The sequence below is a fragment of the Camelina sativa genome, chromosome 14 (genome assembly GCF_000633955.1).
Source record: "Camelina sativa cultivar DH55 chromosome 14, Cs, whole genome shotgun sequence".
NCBI classification, from domain to species: Eukaryota; Viridiplantae; Streptophyta; class Magnoliopsida; order Brassicales; family Brassicaceae; genus Camelina; species Camelina sativa.
The window spans coordinates 30,637,135-30,659,788 of record NC_025698.1 but is presented as its reverse complement, the minus strand read 5'-3'; the positions used below and the strand labels follow the sequence as shown (position 1 = coordinate 30,659,788).

The following is a 22,654-nucleotide window of genomic DNA, read 5'->3' as shown; positions in this document are numbered from 1 at the left end:
TTTGTGGTTTCAATCACAGGTGGCATACAGTGACAATCACAATTGACGCTGATGCGGGGGAAGCTACTTGTTACATAGATGGTGGATTTGATGGCTACCAGACTGGGTTACCTCTAAGTATTGGTAGTGCCATTTGGGAACAAGGAGCTGAAGTATGGTTGGGTGTTAGGCCACCTATAGATGTTGATGCATTCGGGAGATCAGATAGTGATGGAGTCGAATCAAAGATGCATATAATGGATGTCTTCCTTTGGGGAAAATGTTTAAGTGAAGACGAGGCTGCTTCTTTGCATGCAGAAATTGGCATGGCTGACTTAGACATGATTGATATGTCTGATGATAATTGGCAATGGACAGATTCACCCCCCAGAGTATGTTTCCTCCTGTTGAATGCTAGCATATTTTTTTGCAGTCCGATGTTTGTGGAGGCTAATGTTAGAGCTATACTAATTTATGTTGGTTAATTTTACCAGGTCGATGGTTGGGATAGTGATCCTGCCGATGTTGATCTCTATGATAGGGATGACGTAGATTGGGATGGACAATATTCCAGTGGGAGGAAAAGAAGATCAGGTCGGGATTTTGTAATGAGTGTTGATTCCTTTGCTAGGAGATACAGGAAACCCAGGATGGAGACAGAAGAAGATTTAAATCAAAGAATGCGTTCAGTTGAGTTGGCTGTCAAAGAAGCTCTCTCTGCACGAGGCGATAAGCAATTTACTGACCAGGAATTTCCTCCAAATGATCGCTCTTTATTTGTGGATACACAGAATCCCCCTTCAAAATTGCAGGTAGGGGTTGTGTAATTTTTCTCCTTTCTTCTGTTTTTTAGTTAAATATCCTCACTCCTTAAAGTGATTGTATCTGGATTCTACCAAAAAAAAGTGACTGTATCTGGACACAGAATCCGCCTTTACATAGATCAAGTAAAGTTAACGACTTGATGGGCACTCTAACCTTTTGAGTTTGTCATAATTTCAGGTTGTTTCTGAATGGATGAGACCTGACTCCATTGTGGAAGAGAACGGTAGTGATTCCGGTCCCTGCCTGTTCTCTGGGGATGCAAATCCTTCAGATGTTTGCCAGGTTTGATCAATTACTTTTATTTACCGTCTTGTATGCATGTCATTCAGAATGATCCTAGAGATTTATTCTTGCGACTGGGTTACTTGTTCTATAGGGTCGTTTGGGGGATTGTTGGTTCTTAAGTGCCGTTGCAGTTTTGACAGAGGTTTCACGAATATCTGAAGTGATCATTACTCCTGAATACAACGAGGAAGGGATCTACACTGTTCGTTTTTGTATTCAGGTTCCTGGTTCAAACATTCTTTCAAGGGCACTGCTTTCTTCTCTTGATTGTAGATTCATGCAGGTTCTTCTATGATTTATGTACAATCAGAGGATTCAAGTTTGATTGCTTTCTCCTTGCAGGGTGAGTGGGTTCCTGTTGTGATCGATGACTGGATCCCATGTGAATCACCTGGTAAACCAGCCTTTGCTACTAGCAAAAAGGTCAATGAACTCTGGGTCTCCATAGTGGAGAAAGCATATGCCAAGCTCCATGGTTCTTATGAGGCACTGGAGGGGGGACTGGTTCAGGATGCTCTTGTCGACCTAACCGGAGGAGCTGGTGAGGAGATTGACTTGCGGAGTGCTCAAGCACAAATAGATCTTGCAAGTGGCAGATTATGGTCTCAATTGTTACGCTTCAAACAAGAGGGGTTCTTACTTGGTGCTGGAAGTCCATCTGGATCTGATGTTCATGTATCTTCCAGTGGCATTGTGCAAGGGCATGCTTACTCCGTCTTACAGGTATTTGTCTTTGGTTGCATTGTATTTTGTAATGTGCAATTTAACATACTTAATGTCTTTCTTCAGGTGAGAGAGGTCGATGGGCACAGACTTGTTCAGATCCGAAATCCATGGGCCAATGAAGTTGAATGGAATGGTCCCTGGTCAGACTCATCCCCAGAGTGGACTGATAGGATGAGGCACAAGCTGAAGCATGTTCCACAGGTAGTTTCTCGTGCTTCACTTCTTAACGGCTCATTCCTTGTGTTCCTTGAATTCTCTTAGCCGATTAGGGGGCCGATGTTTTAGAAGCTGGTAAAAAGTTTACTTTACTGTTTATATGGGGACACACATGGACAACAAAAACATAGTGCTCACAAACACATAATTGCGTGTAAATATATGTAATTATGCTATGGTTTGATTCAGTAAAGTATATTGTGTACTGATCCCTTGCATTCTATGTTGAACAGTCAAAAGAAGGTATATTCTGGATGTCTTGGCAAGACTTCCAGATTCACTTCAGATCAATATATGTTTGTCGGGTTTACCCCCGTGAGATGCGCTTCTCCGTACATGGTCAATGGCGAGGTTATAGTGCCGGTGGCTGCCAAGATTATAGCTCATGGCATCAAAATCCACAATTCAGGCTGAGGGCGACTGGTTCTGATGCATCTTTGCCAATTCATGTGTTCATCACCTTAACTCAGGCACATGCTTATCCCTTGATGGAAACCTGTTCTTTCTATAATTCTTATGTAACTATCTTTGGCTCATTCTCCCTATGTTACTTACAGGGCGTAGGTTTCTCAAGAACAACTCCTGGATTTCGCAACTACCAATCAAGCCATGATTCACAGTTGTTCTATATCGGAATGAGGATTCTTAAAACTCGTGGACGTCGTGCTGCTTATAACATATTTCTTCATGAATCTGTTGGTGGAACAGACTATGTGAATTCCCGGGAGATATCATGCGAAATGGTTCTTGATCCTGATCCGAAGGGTTATACTATTGTCCCGACCACTATACACCCAGGGGAAGAAGCACCTTTTGTCCTTTCAGTCTTCACAAAAGCATCCATTGTTCTTGAAGCTTTGTAGTGCCCGTATAGTCAGATGGCTCTCTCCTTCCTTTTCACCAACCGGCATGCCATATATCGTCCAAGTGCTTGTGTTGTTTAAGGAACCAGACGGCTTATGTCTCAGTGTTAAGACTTGTTTTCCCACGATAAACGCAACATTTGAGAAGGTAATTTTCTTTTACCTTTCTGCAAGGGTCTTTTCACTCAGTATTCCTCCTCATTCTGACTTAACTCTCTCTTTAACAGCCCCTGATCTGATACCTGGCCATCACATTATCTGGCGAACCTTTGAGGTCTTTGGGATGAAATCTTTTAGCTATTGTCCTGATTGGCACTGCGAAGCTTACTGCGGAGAGGATAAATTGCACTGGAGAAAGCACTTTTAAGGCATGGCCCACCGGCATTCATCTCGATCTTGAGACACGCATCAAATGTACATTTGTAGGTATTGTGACAAGTACAGATTTATCAAATGTAGAATAACTACTTCATAACTGAGTAAAGGAGAGAAATAGGAGAGTTGTGACTTGTTAGGTAAAGGTTTGGTACTCGGTAGTGGTAGGCTGGTAGCTGCAGTTTTGGTTGGTGTATTGTAATATTCAGACACTAATCTGTATTCAGACTCTAATATATGAGCACTCTTTCTCTCTCGTTCTCTTTCACTATATCTCTCTTCTAACCTGGCTTTGGAGTTCTCATTACACTCGCTCAACATGCCCAAATGAAGATTCTAGAACCTCTCAAAATGAAGCGCAGTTGTGTACATGAATTCTCTATGTGCAGATCAACAAGTAAAACAAGCAAAAGGTGAGAAAAGAGACGGATAAAGAAGATAGATGAGCTTTGAAAGCAAAACATCAGCAAAAATACTAGTGCCTCATATTTTTAACTTGTAGTAATGAAGAGAGGCATCTGAAAATGTGATGAAAAAGCGAAATACATCCTTTCTACTTCTCGCCAAAATCTTAAAATATCTCTTTTAAGTTCTTTTCTTCGACCATTCTTCACTCTGAATCGCTTTCCATGCTCCCCATTGCCTTCAATCCTCTTGGTCTCTACATCACAATAGGAATGTATCACACATCTTTACTAGTACATAAACATTATCATCCACAAAGAAACATATAGAGAAAAATCTGATACCTTCTTTGAAGTCTTTTTCTCTCTTACTTCATATCTCTCTTTGCACAAATCTGATAACCAAGCTCCTGGACTCACCAGCTGCATAATGCATAGTCATGAGATGAAAGAAGTTATGGAGAACACAAATGATGAGTTTATAAAGGGACTCACAAGCAACGTCTTCTGGACCAATTTGGCTCGTTTCTTAGGTCTTTGAGGAAGCTTGCAACCTTTCATAGCCAAGAAATCTTCTTCCTTCTCTTTATTTGACAAAGTTATAAACAACTTTGGCCACACATGCTTCTTGGTTTCTTTCACAGGTTCCTTAATAATTTTCCCACTGTCATCTATTCCCATCAAACCCCTAGTTGTATAATACCTATCTTCCTTCTCAGGTGACGCCACAAAAGATCTACGCACATTGACTAGTGAATCTGTGATCCTATCGCCGCAGAAACATAACAATGTTTTTACATCAAAAACTTGTAAAAAATAACTCACAAACAAACCATTTCATCCCACTTTTTTTTTATCGAATCAAACTTACTTGTTTGGGCGGTTAAGATGTCGAGAAGGAGAGCCTCTCTCAGAAGAGACAGCACGGGAAATGAGTTTACGCTTAGTCAAACAATCAGTTGATTTGCCATTTGTGAGGCTTTGATCTTTCTTCACTTTCATACACCTAACTCGTTTTCTCTCTCCCCATTGCAACACAAAATCAGCCTCTGTGGTTCCACTACCTCTTTGTCCCTTTACCTCCTCCATTACACAACACGAACTCTCTCTCTCAGCCTAACACAACCAACAAAAAGATAGATAAGCTCAGTCATTGAAAACTCTTCCAGAAATAGACCAAACAAATCTAGAATAACCACTAGAGAGAGTTTTTGCTTTTTCTTTACAGATTAAATGCACACAAAAGGAGGAAAAACATATCCATTAACATTTTTGTTAACAATCAAATACAAGTTTCTGATTTCTAACAACCAATTGAAACAAAACAACATAACATTATNNGAATCAAACTTACTTGTTTGGGCGGTTAAGATGTCGAGAAGGAGAGCCTCTCTCAGAAGAGACAGCACGGGAAATGAGTTTACGCTTAGTCAAACAATCAGTTGAGTTGCCATTTGTGAGGCTTTGATCTTTCTTCACTTTCATACACCTAACTCGTTTTCTCTCTCCCCATTGCAACACAAAATCAGCCTCTGTGGTTCCACTACCTCTTTGTCCCTTTACCTCCTCCATTACACAACACGAACTCTCTCTCTCTCTCAACCTTACACAACCAACAAAAAGATAGATAAGCCCAGTCATTGAAAACTCTTCCAGAAATAGACCAAACAAATCTAGAATAACCACTAGAGAGAGTTTTTGCTTTTTCTTTACAGATTAAATGCACACAAAAGGAGGAAAAAATATCCATTAACATTTTTGTTAACAATCAAATACAAGTTTCTGATTTCTAACAACCAATTGAAACAAAACCACATAACATTATTATCAGAAAAAAAAAAAAAGACGAATCCGACCTAACTTGTAGAAAACAAGACTCACTAACCTCAAGATCTGCAACTTAAACTCAGCTACTTAGCTTCCAGAATCACCCTACAAAGCAACAATATCCAAAAACAGTAAAAAGAAGATCAGAACAAAAAAAGAGAGTAAAACCTATTAATCAGATAAGTGTTTCTTCAATAAAAATATAAAACACAACCACCATTGTAATACATCGACAGTCAAATAAATAAAAGAAAAGAGAGACACTTACAAAGATTGAAACCAATAAAAAAGAAGAAGACAAGAAACTTTGGATGAAAATTTAGGTAAAATGGAGAAGAAAATAAACAAATAAAGTTGTTCCCTTTTCCTTCTATCGGAAGGTAGATAGAGATTCAAAACTCCACAATATTAAAAATCTGGATTTTTTTTTTTTTTTAATATCTCGATGAGACCAGAAGATCGAAAACACAGTTTGTTTATCTATCTTCTTCTTTAAAACACAAACACAACACAGAGAGAGAGAAGAAATACAATAAAATAAAATAAAAACTGCTGACCCTCTCTCTGGTCTGGTCTTTTACTGCGACGCTCTTCACCTTTTTTTGGTTATTATTATTGTTTTTTTATATGTGATTTTATAACAACCGTCCGATACTAAATGGACGGCGAGATGGGCTTCTAAAAGCTAAGAAGACTTTAGCCTGTTGTGTTTTTTGATAACAGAGAACTCGTTATGGATAATAACGAATCGTGTCACGACGCGTGTACTGTTTTGTTCGAGTACACGGTGGTACGGGTTTCACTGGATGATAATCACCCAAGTCTGGCGAGAAGATCCAAAATAAGATTTTGCGTTAAGACAGTAACTAACTAAAAAGAGATACACACAGTGTTTTGTCCCACGCGCCAATAACATTTTGATTTAGATCAAATTTGACCTAAATTGCCTTTTGGATTTTACTGGGCTGTGATTATCACGCGTGGAAGGTGATCATGGGATTAAATTCAAACCCACTCATTTCAAAAACTATACTAGTTCTTTTTTTCTTGTCAAACAACTATACTAGTTCTAGGTTCTAGTGGAGTTTTGGTTATGTTTGGGCTAAGTTTCTCTTCCTCCACTATTTTTCTTTGTTAGTTTGGGGATGCATCTTTGGTTATGTTTGGAATAGCTCATCCAATAGTAAGCTCTTTTTACCTTAATTAATTACTGTTAAAAATAGATAACTCAGAGTATTGATCAAAGCTATTCTGATTGATAATAATGAGAAATACAACTTGCTCCTTATATAGATAGGGAGACTTCAGGAAGCAAAGCTCAACTCCAAAGAAATAGCAGAAAACAACTAACACTACCCATGACTCGTTCTAATCCACGACTCACAACTTGGTGACTAACCACACTACTCCTACAAACCCGGATTGACTTATTATTGCTTTGACCACTTCAAATCCAACATACCCTCTGTAATGACCCGTATCACGAAGTACGTACCAGACGCGAGGAACGTGTACGAAGGACGTGGAGATATCTCAGAAAGGCAAAGAAAAGAAAAATTCTGAGAATGACCTAAGTAACTTGTGTTAAAATTACCAAGTCATGGAAGGATCCAGGGCCGAAAAACGGACGTGAACCGTTGGGACATCCGGTTCATTGGACGATGGATGACCAAGGAAGTTGGTGAAAGGACCAAAGGAAGCAAAAGGAAAGTAACGGCCGTGGAAAATGATACAAAGGACGTAAAACGGACCATGGGAACAAGATGGCCACGTACTGACCGAACGGTCAATGTACCGCGGGAAATAGAGGGACCGGACGTAAGGGACGGGAGGTCCAAAGATGGATGAGACAACCGAGTGTCATGGACGAGAAGTTCCGGAGAAATTCGCGAAAAATGGAGTGTTACGGTCGGAAGGACCAGGGACTGCCGAGGGAAAGGGTCGCGGACGAGTGATTATCTCTGCGGACAAGTGCGAGAGCTTGGGACGCAAGAGAAACATGGAGGGACGCAGGAAGTGGAAGAGTCTCTACATGGGAGTGAGACGCCATGTGTCGCCAGATTAAGTCTCCTTTGCCAGCGAGTGAGATGCACACGGGAGTGGGGGAGAGTACATGCAAAAAATGTGACACTTGTCACTTGAATTTTTCCACTTGCTAAGCCTTGAAGTCGAGTAAAGGGGCTATAAATATCCTCCTTGGCTTCTCATTTTCGACCAAAACCTCTCTAGACAATTAAACTCTGCCCAAATTTTCTCTCAACTTCTTAAAGAAGAAACCTTGTGATTTCGAGAGAAGAGAAGGAAGAGGAGAAGATCTCGGCGAAGAGAGGAGCTAAAGATCAAGGAAGTGCTGTCAGATCGGCGTGGTGTGGTGGAGTTCCAATCGGCCAAAAGTCTCCAAAGCTAAGGTGAGTTGTGGATTTTGGGGGTTAGGAGGTGTGTGAGCTCTCTAGCTCTTGCATCGACCCTTGTGTGTTGCATTAGTTCCTTGTTGCATGTAGATTTGTAGATTGCATGTAGACAAGAGGGATTTTAAGGGGTTTTTAAAGCATTTTGGGGGAAAATGACTTTTCTTTAGACTAGATGCAAGTGTGAAATGCCTTGCATGCTAGATCTAAATGTTTAAAGTGTTTTGGGATGAAAGAATAATTTTGCAAATCTCATGCAAGTGTGAAATGCCTTGCATGATAGATTTTGGGGGTTTTAAGATTTTTCCAAGGGTGGAAAATAATTTTAAATATCACATGCAAGTGTGAAATGCCTTGCATGTTCGATTTTGGGTTTTTCTTGGTCATGGGGATCGATGGAAAAATTAGTAAGATTTTTCTTACTTTAAATTGAGTAATATGGGAGTTGAATCATGCATATAAAATTTACTATTATTTTTGCATGAATTTTTAGAAGAGGTTAAACTCCTAGACTTGATGGGAGATCGGTCAAGTTGAGGGGATGTTATTTTTGGTGAGTCCATACGAAAATCTCATGTATGGAAAGAGCCATATGAGGACCCTAATATAAGAAGATAAAGTTTAATCTCTAAAGTGGGAAAGGTGGTTGTCCTTTCTTTGCTCTTTCAAGAACAAGGTGGTTGTTGATCTTTGTTCCTGACATGTGTGGAAGTCCGGTGAGCTAATCCAGAGGGATCTCATGGCAGGACGAATTCGGGTCTAGCTAGCTACTAGCCTGAACCGCATAACGATGCAGCACTGTGTACCCGGTTTTTCACCTGGGATGGGTGACAACACGGAGGATTTGGAGTGTGTCCGGTTGGTTGCCTTTGTGGTATCAACGCAGAAGAGTGTTGGGACGGAACAGAGGATCGATGGGCCCTTGGTTGTGATGGTGTTTTCCTTAGGTTGTGGAGTTGTTTTCCTAGAACGTGTGTTCCTTAGGATGTGAAGTTGCTCTCCTCAGGTTGATTGTGATATCCTTGGGAGAGGTCTGGTTGTGTTAGTCATGGTGTGGATACCTGACTTGGGTGTCAAGTGCAGTCAAGTGATCTTGATGCACGAATAGCCTGTTCCACCTTGGCAGTGATTGCAGGTGAAGTGACGTGGAGGCCAAGTTAGAGTCAAGGTCTAGACGAGTCTGGTCTTGTTTGTCCTTGCTTGATTGATTATGTGTGTTGTATGCTTGCTAAGCTTCCGTATTGCGTGCTTTGATTGTGAGGTAGTTGTGGGGTAGTTGGATGTGTTGAGATAGCATGTTATAGGGGGATAGCATGTTAGAGGGTTGCCCAACTTGCTGAGTGATCTTAGATTGCTCACCCTTCTCCACAATTGTTTTTGTTGCAGAGAAAGTTTTTAAGGGGGTAGAACCGAGTTTAATGGATCAGATAGTATGTTTTCATGCTGTGTTGCAAAGTCCTTTCTTCTTCTTGTTATTTTTAATTCTCGTACTCTTTGTTAAGTTGGATCCAACGCTTTTAATTTGTGTTGTTATTGATTTTGTAAACTTTATTCTATATATAATAAATGGATTATTTTGATACATAATTCGGACAAGTGGAGCTGGTACGGATTAGTCCGGGCCAGCATAACGTCGTGTATGTATCGAGGGTTGCAAAGCCTAAGGAACGCACGTAGCGGATAGATAGCTGCCGGTGAACTGGCTGGGGAACCTAATTCGTTGGTGGAACATTGGCCGAATCGCTAGCAGTTGTCTGATTGTGACAACCTTCGGGACGGCCCGCGGTTAGTTCAGCAGTGTGGACGAAATGGGGGCGTTACATCCTCCCCTAAACTGAATGTGGCTAACGCATTGCAGTTTGCTCTTTGACTCTCAAATTCTCCTGCACTCCAAGTAACTCTATCAACTTGAGAAACGTATCAAGCTTCAACGGCTTTGTAGTGATGTCAGCGACCTGGTCCTCAGTTCCACAATGAACCAAGCTAACTTCTTCTTCTTTCACCAAATCACGAAGAAAGTGAAATCTAACCTTGATGTGCTTTGTTCTTCCATGAAAGACTGGATTCTTTGATAGCTTGATTGTTGAACTGTTGTCATAGAAGATCGTCGTACATTTCTCCTCAGCTTGGTTAATAGTGTTGAGTATCTTCTTCATCCATAGACATTTTGTTGCACATACAGAGCTGCAACGTACTCTGCTTCAGTCGAAGACAAAGTAACCACCAGTTGTTTCTTTGAACTCCATGCGATTGCTGCATCACTCATAAGAAAAGCATACCCAGATGTACTTCTTCCACTGTCTTCATCACCTGCGTAGTCACTGTCCGTGGATGCTTTAAGATTGCCTTCTCCTTCAGCCTTGTACAATAAACCCATCTTCAAGGTCCCTTTGACATATCTCAGAACTCGTTTAACAGCAACAATATGTCCTACCTTTGGACGCATCATAAATCTGCTTAAGAAACAAACGGTATACATGATATCCGGTCTTGTGGCTATAAGATACATCAGGCTCCCGATCAATTGCTTGTACAATGACGCATCTGCATCTTCTCCTTCCATGTCTTTAGATAACTTCGTTCCAGGGACCATAGGATTATTAACCCGATTGTAATTCTCCATTCCGAACCGTGCAAGCATTTCTGCAGCATACTTCTTTTGACATAAGAAAATGCCTTTCTCACTCTGCTCCACTTCCACCTCAAGAAAGTAAGACATCTTCCCCAGATCTGTCATCTCGAACTCTTGCTTCATTGAGATTTTGAAATCTTCACACATGCCTGAATCATTACCAGTGAAGATTAAATCATCGACATATAAACTTACGATCAGAGTTCTTCCTCCAGCTTCACTCCTCACAAACAGTGTGTGCTCATATTCGCATTTGTTGAAGCCTGCTTTCATAAAGTATTCTTCTATCATGCTGTATCAGGCCCTTGGAGCTTGCTTCAGACCATAAAGTGCCTTTTTTAGCTTATAGACCTTGTGCTCCTCCCCTTCTTTTACATACCCTTCTGGTTGTTCCACAAACACAGCTTCTTTTAAAACACCATGGAGAAAAGCACTCTTGACATCAAGTTGATACACACTCCACTTTCTTTTAGCTGCCTCAACTAACAACATCCGAATAGTATCCCATCGTGCTACTGGTGCAAAAACTTCACCATAATCAACTCCATGTACTTGTGAGTACCCCTTTGCCACCAGCCTAGCTTTGAACTTAGAAACCTCACCTTTCTCATTCAGCTTAGTCTTGTAAACCCACTTAACACCAATCTTCTTTATACCCACTGGTAGATCAACCAATTCCCATGTTTCGTTTCTCTCGATTGACTGAAGTTATGCATCCAATGCTTCTCTCCATTTTTCTTCTTTACAAGCTTCCCAAAACGTAATTGGATCATCTTCTGCAGAGAATAGAGCTAGATATTGTTGTTGTAACATCCGCGAACCGAAATAGTGCATCGGTCGATGCATAGCCGGTTTAGTGCGGACGAGTTTAAGTTAAACGCTGCGTTTTGGGTTAGGGAAAATTCTTAACTCGAGTGTTTTCTCTCATTCAATGAGTTTAGCCGTTTTTGAGAGAAAAGAAAGAGAAAAAAGTGTTCTTGTGTGTTCTTGAGGATTTTGGGAGATTGGAAGCTGTTCCTGTAGAGATCTGTAGCTGGGATCGTTGTAGGACCTTCCTGGAAGTGTTTCCTGTTTGTTTTAGGTTCAGAATCGTCTTGGCCAAGGTAAGTGCATGACCATGGCTTATCTAAGCTAGAGATTTCTCTGATCTGCTTGTTTATGTGTTGTTTGGCTTGTTAGAATGTTGTTTGGGACATTGGGAAGCTTTCTTGTGGCTTGGGATCGAGTTTTGTGGTTGTAGGAACGAAGATCCGATGAGAAGCTTTGGGGGAAAACGATGCTCGACATATGCATCGGTCGATGCAATGGGAGTATCGGTCGATGCAAGTGAACCTTGCATCGGTCGATGCATATCATGTGTCTGTCGACGCAACCCCAACTGGTGTCCGTCGATACATGCTTTGTGTCGGTCGATGCAGAGTCCTGGTTTGTTATTGTTGATTGTTGATTGTTGGTTGATGATTAGAGTTGTCTCTATTGCTTTTGTGTATAACCCAATAGATGGGAGGATTGCCTTCTGAGTGTTTATAAAATACTCATGCATTGCAATTTGTGTTTGTGGTGCAGGTAAAGTGAAAGTGTGATCGTGGAATCAAGGAAATGAAGAAGAGGATGTTCTAGGGACTCGATTGGTTGTTGTCTGACATTGTTAGGTTGATAGAGTTGGATCATTAGAAATATTGCTTGGTTGTTGGTTCTATGTTTCTTGTTGGTTGATTATTGGATATTGTTTATGTTATAATATTGGTTTTTATTATTGGATATTGGTATTGGTTATTTCCGATGTTGGTTGTGATTGTGGTTAGGTGGCTAGTGGGTATGAGACCACTAGTTGTAGTTTATTTATTATTACTATTATTATTATTATTTATTTTTAAAAAAACGGGTCGGATCGTTTCAGTTGTTCATTATCTTCATCAACTTCATCTCCAATCACATAATCTTGCAGATATCTCGGTCGAGCTCTCTGTCTTGTTTGAGCTAGTTTTTTATCTCTCGGATCACTTTGCTCCTCAGTCTCTACTCTTATCTCTGAACTTCTCACTGCTTCTTCTGAGTTATTCTCAGAACTCTCCCCTGGTTCTACTTCATCAATTACCAGTACATCATTTTCTTCTTCACCGTGAGATCTTCCCCAATCCCAGCTTTGTTCCTCATCAAACATAACATCCCTGCTAACGATGACTTGATTTGTTGTAGGATCGTACATCCTGTAGGCCTTAGAACCCTCACTTATCCCAAGAAACACAAATATCTGCCCTCTGTCGTCTAGCTTCACTCGTTTTTGACTTGGAACATGAGTGAAGCCTACGCAGCCAAACACCTTTAGATGACCAATATTAGGCTTCTCTCCAGCCCAGCACTCTTGCGGTGTCATCTCTTTCACTATTGAAGTGGGACATCGATTTAAGATGTGAGTAGTCCAGCTCACTGCTTCTCCCCAGAAACGTTTTGGCATTCCCTTCTCCATAAGCAAGAACCGTACCATATTCATAATGGTTCTGTTCTTGCGCTCAGCCACACCGTTCTGTTGCGGAGTGAAAGCAGCAATAACTTGTCTTCTAATTCCATGAGTTGTACAGAACGCATTGAACTCTTTGGAGGTGAACTCTCCTCCACGATCACTTCGCAGACCTCCTATTTTCATCCTTGTTTCATTCTCCACCAACAGCTTGAAATTTTTGAAGAATGAAAATGCTTCGTTCTTTGCTTTTATGAGGTAAAACCCATGTTTTCCTTCTGAAATCATCACTAAAGGTGAGGATATACCTTTTTCTCCTAAGGATTTGGTGTGATTGGTCCACAAAGGTCGGTGTGTATCAACTGCAACTTCTCCATTGCTCTCCAGTTTGCTTGCTTGGGAAACATTTCCCTGTGTTGCTTCCCCTTGGCACACACCTCACACAGTCCTTCCGTTTTCTCAATCTCAGGAATCCCCACCATCATTCTCTTCTTTGATAAGAGTTGAAGATTCTGGTGACTCAAGTGACCAAAGCATTTGTGCCATATTGACTCGCTATTAACTATCTGCATGCATGACTCTGACGGTGATTCAGGTAGTAGAACAAACATTTTGTTTGCTGTCATTGTTGTGTGTATGATTAGACCCAAATCATCGTGATACACTTTGCAGCTCCCATCTTTTATTAAGATTGCCAGCTTCCTTTCTTGTAGTTTTCCTAGGCTTAGGAGACTTGTTGTCAACTCTGGAACGTAGTACACATTTGGGATAATGTGACTTCTTCCCTCTAGGACCAGCTTGATGCTTCCTTGACCTTGTACTCTCATTCTTGAGTTGTTTCCCAATCTCATGCTATCCATCATTTTTTCGTGAGATGAGTGAACCAGCTGCGATCTCCAGTCACATGGTTTGAGCATTCTTAGTCTAGAAACCAAACATGATCTCCTTTTGAACCGATTTCTTCAACAAACGCCATGAGTAGAAGCTCTTCCTTCTCATCAAGCTCAGCATAGTTTGCTTTGCTGTCCCAAGTAGGACATTCTGATTGGTAATGTCCTAACTTGTGACATCTAAAGCACTCTATAGTAGCACGGCTGCTTCTTCCTCGACCTCGTCCTCCTCTCAAATTTCCTCTCCAAGATTCTCGTCCTCTGCTTTCATACGAGACCTTTAACACCTGCTCCTCTTCTGCTTCTCCTTTCATACGTCGCTCTTGGACCAAGAGACTGCTATAAAGTTCATCTAATGTTAGTGTGTTTAGATTGTTTGATTCTTTAATAGAACACACTACATAGTTGAACTTCATCGTTAAAGATCTTAGAATATTTTCTGAGATGACGTTCTCTTTGAGCATATCTCCATACTCTCTCATCTTCTTTGCAACAGAAAGAGTTCTTGCAAAGAAACCATTAATGGTTTCTCCCTCCTTCATCTGAAGCATCTCGTACTCCTTACGTAATGCTTGAAGATGTGCTCTTTTCACCTTAGTTGAGCCTTGAAATTTCTGCTTCATGCTTTCCCAGATCTGCTTGCTCGTCTCCGTGTTAAGAATTGTGTCAAGAACTTCTCTATCAATTGAATGGTATAGAAAGTTCTTGAGTTTTAGATCCCTCAACGTTTGCTCATCGATCACCTTTTGCTGTTCCACGGTAAGAGTGACTCCTTCACACCTACTGATCACATTCTCTATGAGATCCCAGTACTCCTTCGAACGGATGAAATTCTCCATCAACCGAGCCCAATGGTCATAGTAACCATCGAACCGTGGAATAGCAGGAGCAACAAAACCTTTTGCACTACTGCTATCTCCCATCTCAATTTCTCGTTCTTCTCTCTTCTCTCAATGATTTAGGTCTCTCTTTTAGTGATAACGCTCTGATACCAATTGTTAAAAATGGATAACTCAGAGTATTGATCAAAGCTTTTATGATTGATAATAATGAGAAATACAACTTGCTCCTTATATAGATAGGGAGACTTCAACTGCAGGAAGCAAAACACAACTCCAAAGAAATAGCAGAAAACAACTAACACTACCCATGACTCGTTCTAATCCACGACTCACGACTTAGTGACTAACCACACTACTCCTACAAAACCGGATTGACTTATTATTGCTTTGACCACTTCAAATCCAACAATTACTCGTTCGTTGTGGCGTTGAAAGGTTCAAGTGGGTATCAATTACCATAAATTTTGAAAGACTCTTAACAAAACACTTATAAAGAAAGATGCATCTTATGCAGAGAAAACCAAATTTCATTTTCTTGTTATGGCCATTTGTGTTGAAGCTCGTTATCATCCTTTGGTATGCGGGAAGTTTTTATGGTTTTTTTGGAGCTAAATCAGTCCCGAGACAAGATGTTTTCGGCTTAAGCAATGTATTTCTTTTAGATGTAAATTATGGTCAGATTATTGTGTCTCTGTAATTTCATTCTCGTCTTTTATATTGTGATTAGTAATATTTTGAACTTTCGTTATCAATATATTCTTTTCAGTGAAAAAAAAAGAAAGTGAGAGGCTCAATTCCTAGAATCTATTTTTTTCCTTTTTTCAACCACATATTAGTTAAATAAAACTTCATAATTGGAAGCCGAAACTAGAAGAATAAATTTTACAAAAGTAGTTTTAGAAACAAGCGATTAGAAGAGAATGAGCAATACAATCTGCTTTTGAATCACAAGAACGAAATATCTTAGATAATGAGAATAAGGAAAGGAATCATGGAGCTGTTGGAATCCGTCTACGAGACTTGAGAACACTGGCCAATCTTCAGGGACTTGCACCATCGCGACAAGCTCTGCATAATCTAATCGAAAGCTTAACAATCAATTCTTCACAATTTGATATGACATAACCATAATCACACTTCAATCTCCAAATAAAAGGGGGAAAAGACTTCCATAATTTCTGAGATTTTTTAGTGATATTTTAAAATAATTAATTTCTTCTAAAATTTTCTTATTTCACCATGTACATAAAAGTAATATTAAATTTAAAGAATTACAGTACAAAGGAAAATATGATATTAGAGTACACATAAATACAATTACCCTTCCCTTAGTGGCTTAACCTTTAATTAATTACTAAATTATTATAACCTCGTTTTTTTCTTCGTTATATTAATATTTGCGTAAAATCATGCTTGTTTCTTATTTATACATATATATTTCTTTCACTTCCAAACAAAATAAGATGTTTAAGTAAAAAAGAACATGGAGATTAAGAAATGTATACTTGAAAAACTACACATTGTGAAAATAAGAGAATCATATGAAAGTATGAAACATAAAATCTACATAATATGAAATATAAAATTAATCTATACTTTGTATAGAATTTTTAAAAATTCATATCATACGAAACAAAAATATTTTTGTATAACATTTTATATTATCAAATGGATAGAGTATATCATATGCCATAATACATATAAATATATTTAGTTTATAGAATAATTAAGAAGTAAGTTCTGTTTTGTACTTACTTAATTATACTATGTCATAATAAATATACCGCCAAATGTGATTTGATTTTACATTAAGACTAGGGGATATCCCCTGCTATAAAGCACAGATCAACATTTTCTGCATATATTATAATAAAATAATTGTTTAAAAAATTATTTTGTTTGAGAAAGGATTTAATTTTAATTATTAAAATTGTTTGGTAAATCAACATATATCTTTTTAAATACTATTTATTTTAAATTATTTTAATATTTTAATTTTCTGGTGTATATTACCATTTTATATTGTTTGTTGTATTTTCATATTTTTTGAAATATTTAAAAGCATTAATTATTATATTTTAATTGTGAGCAAATAAAATTTATGAATTTATTAACCACATAAATTTAGTTTTACCAACCCGACGATATAGAACATTATTGAAAATTGAGTAGAAAATTCTTACTCTGGAAAGCGATGACAACATATGCAGAAAAAAATTTACATATTTATATATCATATGTATTATATGATAATTCAAAATTTTTTGTAAATGAAATTAAAAAAAAAAAAAGATGATAGGAGATTCATAATTTAAAATCTTAACAAAATCTTCCAAATATAGTTATTAAAATAATAATTTGGATACTTAGATGGAAAATCTTACTTTTAAAATTCTGATTAGTTTACAATTTTTTTAAAAAATAATTAGTAATATTCGTCCATAATTAATTAGAGAATGAAATATATTTTTTTAGAAATTAATAATTATTCAAAATATTTTATTAGTTCAATATTAAAATTATATGTTTACCCTTATTGAAAAATTAAACGTTTGCTTTTAGACCAATGGCATGCCAATGTAATTTTTATACTTTATAAGGTTAGTTTCATATTTGTATTTCTCAATTAATATAGTAGGATTATATGGTGTAAATCCAAATTATATTTTGTGTACATATGTATTTATATTCGAAAATTGGACAGAAAATTTTCAAGCAATTAATCTAGGGAAAATTGGACAGAAAAATTCTAAGCAATTTGTTTTTCTTTTATGTCCCTGAATTATAAAGTTGGGAACATTTTCTTGTGTAAACTTACAATTTTAACCAAATGAGTATACGACTTTTAACAATACCCTCCTCGCAAAAGTGAGTTGGAGGATTCTTACCAAACCCTCATGTCTCCTCACACACGTCTTGCTAGGTAAATATTGCCCTAAATCCTCTTTCCTCGACTGTGCAGTGCCTTCCTCTGCCTCCCATGGATGGCGAGGTATTTGCATTGGAAGGGACCTCCTAAAAACCAACTTGGTAAAGCCATTGGCTCAGGATCAACAACGATGATTTGGAGCGACCCCTGGATATCAATGACCTCCCCGCTAACCCCTATAGGCCCACCAACGGAACAAGCTCGAAACCTGAAAGTTCAAGACCTTATCTGCCCTGTGTCAAAAGAGTGGAATACGAACACCATTGACAACATTATCCCTTACTACAAAAAGGATATCCTTGAACTTCGACCAAGTAAGCTGGGTGCTCAGGACAAATTTGTTTGGCTTGCCACAAAAGATGGGGAATACAGTGCAAAAACGGGTTACCATGAGGCTTCGAAACAGTTAGAGGAGCAACCCCCCCCTCCCCCCCAATCTGACCAGCCCTGGAAGTTTAACTGGCTCAAAGACATCTGGAACATTCATTGTCCACCTAAAGTGAAATTCTTACTCTGGAAAGCGATGAGGAATGCCCTTCCAGTGGGCAAAAACTTACAAGATAGAGGAATTAACTTGACCGCATCTTGCCCCCACTGCCGCGTAGAAGAATCTTGTCTCCACCTTTTCTTGCTATGTCCATTTGCGAACCAGGTCTGGAGGTTGTCCCCCTTCAAATCGGCTTTCCACTCCTTGCAGGTAACATCGGTCCAAATGGGAATAGAGAATACCTCCAAATTGGTTTGCCTACCCCCGATAGGCCTTGCTTATGACCCACTCCCGCCTTGGATCTTGTGGATGATCTGGAAAAGTCGAAACCAACTCCTCTTCGATCAAAAACAGTGCTCACCGGAGGAAACCCTCGCCAAGGCTATCCTTCAAACAAAAGAGTGGAGTATGGCCCAAATCCGAGACATGAATGGTCAGAAGATCTTGGGACCAGTTCCCCCTTTTAGACCCGACCCGGACACTATATGTTGTTTCTCCGATGCTGCTTGGAGAGAAGACACGAAGGAGGCAGGACTCGGGTGGATTGTCTCAGATCACCCTACATGCCCTCCTCTGCAGGGTTGCCTGAAGGCATGGAATGTGATAACTCCCCTGATGGCTGAAGCCATGGCCTTTCTCCTTGTCGTCCAACGTGCCCTTGATCTGGGCATCCAAACTGTTTCCTTTGCTTCAGATTCGCAAGAGCTAATCAAAGTACTCAACTCAGAGCCTCATTCGAAGGAGCTCTACAGGATTCTCCATGATATCCTAGTTCTATCTTGTAATTTTCGATTTGTGAAAAGAGATGGAAATGCCAATGTCGATAGGTTAGCCAAAACTGCATTGAATTCTATCTCCCCACCTGTACCAGCGTTTTAATTAAAGGAAACCATCTGTTTGACCAAAAAAAAAAAGTATACGGATGAGCTTTTTGTTATTTACCTTTTTATCAAAAAAAATATTTTAAAACAAAAAAATAATTTGTAACTTTTTGAAATGTAAAACTAATTTTAAAATAAGATTTTTAAAAACATTTAAAATCCAGGGACAGTTGGCCAATTTTGTCTTAAATCTATTGCTACAAAATTTATCGTCAAGCTAAGTTATAAAATACGCAATGGGCTGTTAGCTTGCAATTAAGCCCAATGAATTTCAAATAGTTTAATTTGATATGACAAATGTAAATCCTTCGCATATGTCTCAGTCTATATAACCTTGACATTTGTAAATTGTGTCTAGATAGATTATAAATTAGACTCTTAGCAAAATAGCAGCTTGGTCTTATGTTATTCTTTGTAAGCTTATAATTTTTTTTATTTTAAAAAAGAAAAAAATTGTAGTTCTTTTTCCAAATAAAATAATGGAGACAAAGAGAAACATAAACTCTTAACATGAGTGAGTTAAAAAGAACTTGAAACTTACCACAACCTTTTCTTGAATGTAATTGTGGCTCTATGCATTTATTTCTGAAATCCCAAACGGCTTTATGTTTATTTTTATTTTTGGAGGTCATTCACATCTATTTCTCTTACAATAATTGTTCTTTCAAAATGGTTATATGTAAATAAATAAATAAAAAGGTTACATGTATTTCTCTATGATTCCCTTGCAAACAGTTAAAAGGATGCAAAATAAAGTATTAACTTTTAAAATCAGTTTTTGGAACATTTGAATCCCACCAACGGTCGACTAGATTTCAAATTTAAAATGTTCCAACTTGGAACTCATTACTATGCTTTGGTCGGAAAACTTTGAACTTTTTTTTTATTGCTTTTAAGTTAACGTAAGAAAGTTTAAATCTCACTTGCTCGTCTAAAATAGTTGTTGATTTATAACCTAAAAGATTAGTTCTAATTCCTTAAAAAGCAAAACCGGTTGGAGATTTATATGTAGTTCGTGAATACTTATGAAACCAAAACGAAATAATTTTAATTTCAAAATTCGAAAACAATTAACTAACAATAAAAAAGGCTTCGTAGGTTATGGTTTACGGGTCCACAAAAGCAGTCCAGCCTCATGCATATGATTATGCATAATTGTATGGTTTGGTATTAGTAAGCTTTTCCAGCTATTTTATCTTGTTATCTTCTTCTTTGGTCCTCAGTATATTATTTTCTAAAAGCATGCTACTGAATATTGTTATGATTAAAGGAAGAAAACTAAATTACACATATGTAATTGTTTTCTTTTGTAATGGGGTAGTTGGTCATTTTCATAGTTTGGTGTGAACGTTGGTATTAACCTTTCTAATTTCAAGGAAACACTAAAACGGCTAATTGACCCTATAACACAATCCAGAAACATCAAATAAATATAGTGATATGTTACTTATATATGGTAATATAGATATAGGAAGATATTTTAGAGATTCTTTTGATGAAGATAATTATGCAGAATAAAAAAAATGTTAATAAATAATAAGTGTGTGATATATGATAGTGAAATATATGGTTATGAGAGAGTTGAATAAATGGAGGGTTGTAAAATAAAGTAGAGAGTTGAATAAATGGAGGGTTGTAAAATAAAGCATAAAAATATCTTAAAGAATATTCTATGTAATATTCCTTAAGACTTGTAATATAAATACTAAGGCTTGGTGAAGAGTTTCATTCAAGCTTAAGTGAGTGAGTTTGAGTAAGAGTCTTAAGAGATCTTGTAACCTTTTAAGTGTTTCAATAATAAAGTTTATCCCCTTGTATAAAGATCTTTCTTATATACTTACATAATCTTTTTCCAAATACTTCCTAAACACTTAGCATTGATCCTAAAAACCTCCTAAGTGGTTGTACCACTATGTGTGTGTAATTGTGGTATCAGAGCCATGACAGTCTAAACTCTAGCTCTTCTCTTCCAGAAAGGTAATACGCCATAACGTTGTCTTCTACCATGCTAGTATGAAAGTATGCTCTGTGGTTGCCATATTAATGGATCCTCCACATCAGAAATCTAACTATGCTAAGAAAAAACGGTATGGAGAAAAATTTCTATGAGGTTGTAATGCTCGAAGTACCTTGAGGCTTTTAATGTTGCAATAGTTTTGCCTCGGTTTGCGTAGCTAAGCACCTCTTGATTGATTTCTCTATATTCGTAGTAGGTAAAATAAAACAGGGAGACAACTTATGGACTGTTATTACTTCAATGGTTAGAAGAGAGTTATAGTATTCTGTCTTGGTTTCTGGTTCTATCCTATATTATGGAAAGTTCATCTTCTTTGTCTAAAACCCCTTCTTTTCGACGATCAACTTCTAAAAAGATTGATTACTTATATGAAGTAGAGTATGTGAGTGATGATAGCAAAGTTCCTATTACCCAACTCCCATTACTTAATCCTTACAAAGCTTTCACCAAACCAAATTCCACTTTTCCAAAAGTCATTCGCCAGGTGTTTGTCCCTAACAAACATAATGCAAAGGAGCTTGTTCTAGCCTCTCCGTTGGAACAACACCTTATCCCGGCGACAGAAATAGAACAGATGATTCCCCTCAGAATCAATGAAGGCATGATACATCATTGGCGAACTCAAGGATATACTCATCTTCACTATGGAGCAATACGTTTGGCGCTAACACTCCATGGCAGAAAAGGCTTACCAGTTGTAGCACGGGTAGCTCTCCTCGACACCCGATACAAGGAATACCAACATGCTTGTATTGCAACTATCCAGACAACACTAAACGTTGGCACTGTTTTCGTCACTCTCTTCCCAAATTTCAACGTGGCAATGGAAGACCCTCAAATATATCAGAACATGCAAATCCAGCTGCAAATCACAGGAGCTCCACAAATTGGAAACACGTATGCAGCAACGCTTCACCATCAAATGGCGTATAGAGTCCAAAATCATGCAATGGACTTAAGTCTCCCTAGAGACACTGAAGATGCGCTACTCATACAATTGGAATCCCAGCATAGCCCGTCGTGCATCCATATTCCTAGACAGATTCCTGGAGATGAGCTTGTCAAGTTGCTTCCAATATCATGGGTTACCAATTACGAAAAGCTCCATGACCGTAGCACCCCAATACAATCGGTGGACTCTTCTATTCATAGGAGAAAAGATGGAGCTGTAGAGATTGCTTTTAAGCAACAAGAAGAAAAGTCAAGACCAACGGCTTTCTGCACAGAAATCAATATAATTACTCCTTTTGAAGAAGCTCAAACTTTGGAAAACCATCCACGTTTAGATGGTGTTCCAATCTCATCTTTTGATTCGCTGGGAGATCCCATTTACTCTTTTCAAGATGAAAAGGGCCACAAATTCTTTGATGTTTGTGATTGCCAACACTGCCAGATGAATAGTTCTGATGATGATGACACCCCAAGGCGAAGGAGAAAAAAGAAAACTACACAACAAACCCTCAAAGAACGATTTGAGTCTGGAGACACACAAGTTGGCCTTCTCGGAGAACCAAGTGGCAAGAATTTTGAATACTATGTATTGTATTCAGGTGGCTCAACTCCCACAACACCTGACAAAGAAGAGGTACAACTAAGTTACATGTTCG

The 22,654-nt window shown here is 38.4% G+C and overlaps 4 protein-coding genes across 5 annotated transcripts in view; 3 read left to right on the top strand and 1 right to left on the bottom strand.

Moving 5' to 3' along the window:
* Nucleotides 1-3,526, top strand: part of LOC104744171 (calpain-type cysteine protease DEK1-like) — a 12,601-nt gene extending 9,075 nt beyond the window's left edge. Inside the window, exons 23-31 of the mRNA XM_010465183.1 lie at nucleotides 20-371; nucleotides 474-791; nucleotides 982-1,086; nucleotides 1,181-1,309; nucleotides 1,432-1,812; nucleotides 1,879-2,016; nucleotides 2,265-2,501; nucleotides 2,589-3,042; nucleotides 3,122-3,526. Coding sequence (XP_010463485.1) covers nucleotides 20-371; nucleotides 474-791; nucleotides 982-1,086; nucleotides 1,181-1,309; nucleotides 1,432-1,812; nucleotides 1,879-2,016; nucleotides 2,265-2,501; nucleotides 2,589-2,894 — 1,966 coding nt within the window. The 3' untranslated portion in view covers nucleotides 2,895-3,042; nucleotides 3,122-3,526. The remainder of the gene's footprint in view (nucleotides 1-19; nucleotides 372-473; nucleotides 792-981; nucleotides 1,087-1,180; nucleotides 1,310-1,431; nucleotides 1,813-1,878; nucleotides 2,017-2,264; nucleotides 2,502-2,588; nucleotides 3,043-3,121) is intronic.
* LOC109124473 lies at nucleotides 3,684-6,044 on the bottom strand. Of its 2 annotated transcripts, XM_019236087.1 has the most exons (7): nucleotides 5,769-6,044; nucleotides 5,559-5,605; nucleotides 5,259-5,276; nucleotides 4,545-4,777; nucleotides 4,169-4,439; nucleotides 4,019-4,096; nucleotides 3,684-3,930 (listed from the first exon to the last, which is right to left on the bottom strand). In XM_019236087.1, the coding sequence occupies exons 4-7, from the start codon at nucleotides 4,760-4,762 to the stop codon at nucleotides 3,880-3,882; spliced, it is 618 nt and encodes a 205-aa protein (XP_019091632.1). In that variant the 5' UTR covers nucleotides 4,763-4,777; nucleotides 5,259-5,276; nucleotides 5,559-5,605; nucleotides 5,769-6,044; the 3' UTR covers nucleotides 3,684-3,879. The 2 variants fall into 2 exon arrangements, with proteins under 2 accessions (XP_019091632.1, XP_010462381.1); XM_010464079.2 differs by lacking the exon at nucleotides 5,259-5,276 and having other exon boundaries at nucleotides 4,545-4,789.
* LOC109128753 lies at nucleotides 17,718-19,028 on the top strand. Its single transcript, XM_019235641.1, has one exon. It carries the CDS (start codon nucleotides 17,718-17,720, stop codon nucleotides 19,026-19,028), a length of 1,311 nt encoding a protein of 436 aa, XP_019091186.1.
* The window catches only part of LOC104744170, a 2,265-nt gene continuing 953 nt past the window's right edge, over nucleotides 21,343-22,654 (top strand). Inside the window, exon 1 of the mRNA XM_010465181.2 lies at nucleotides 21,343-22,649. Within this exon, the coding sequence (XP_010463483.2) occupies nucleotides 21,343-22,649 (1,307 nt within the window). The remainder of the gene's footprint in view (nucleotides 22,650-22,654) is intronic.

What these genes read in the sequence shown, in the direction of transcription:
- LOC109124473 (XM_019236087.1), bottom strand. Translation starts at nt 4,762, where the DNA reads ATGGAGGAGGTAAAGGGACAAAGAGGTAGTGGAACCACAGAGGCTGAT. An exon ending in CATCTTAACCGCCCAAACAA is followed by an intron (nt 4,440 to 4,544) that starts GTAAGTTTGATT and finishes CTGCGGCGATAG; the next exon opens with GATCACAGATTCACTAGTCA. An exon ending in AGAAAAAGACTTCAAAGAAG is followed by an intron (nt 3,931 to 4,018) that starts GTATCAGATTTT and finishes ATTGTGATGTAG; the next exon opens with AGACCAAGAGGATTGAAGGC.
- LOC109128753 (XM_019235641.1), top strand. Translation starts at nt 17,718, where the DNA reads ATGGCGAGGTATTTGCATTGGAAGGGACCTCCTAAAAACCAACTTGGT.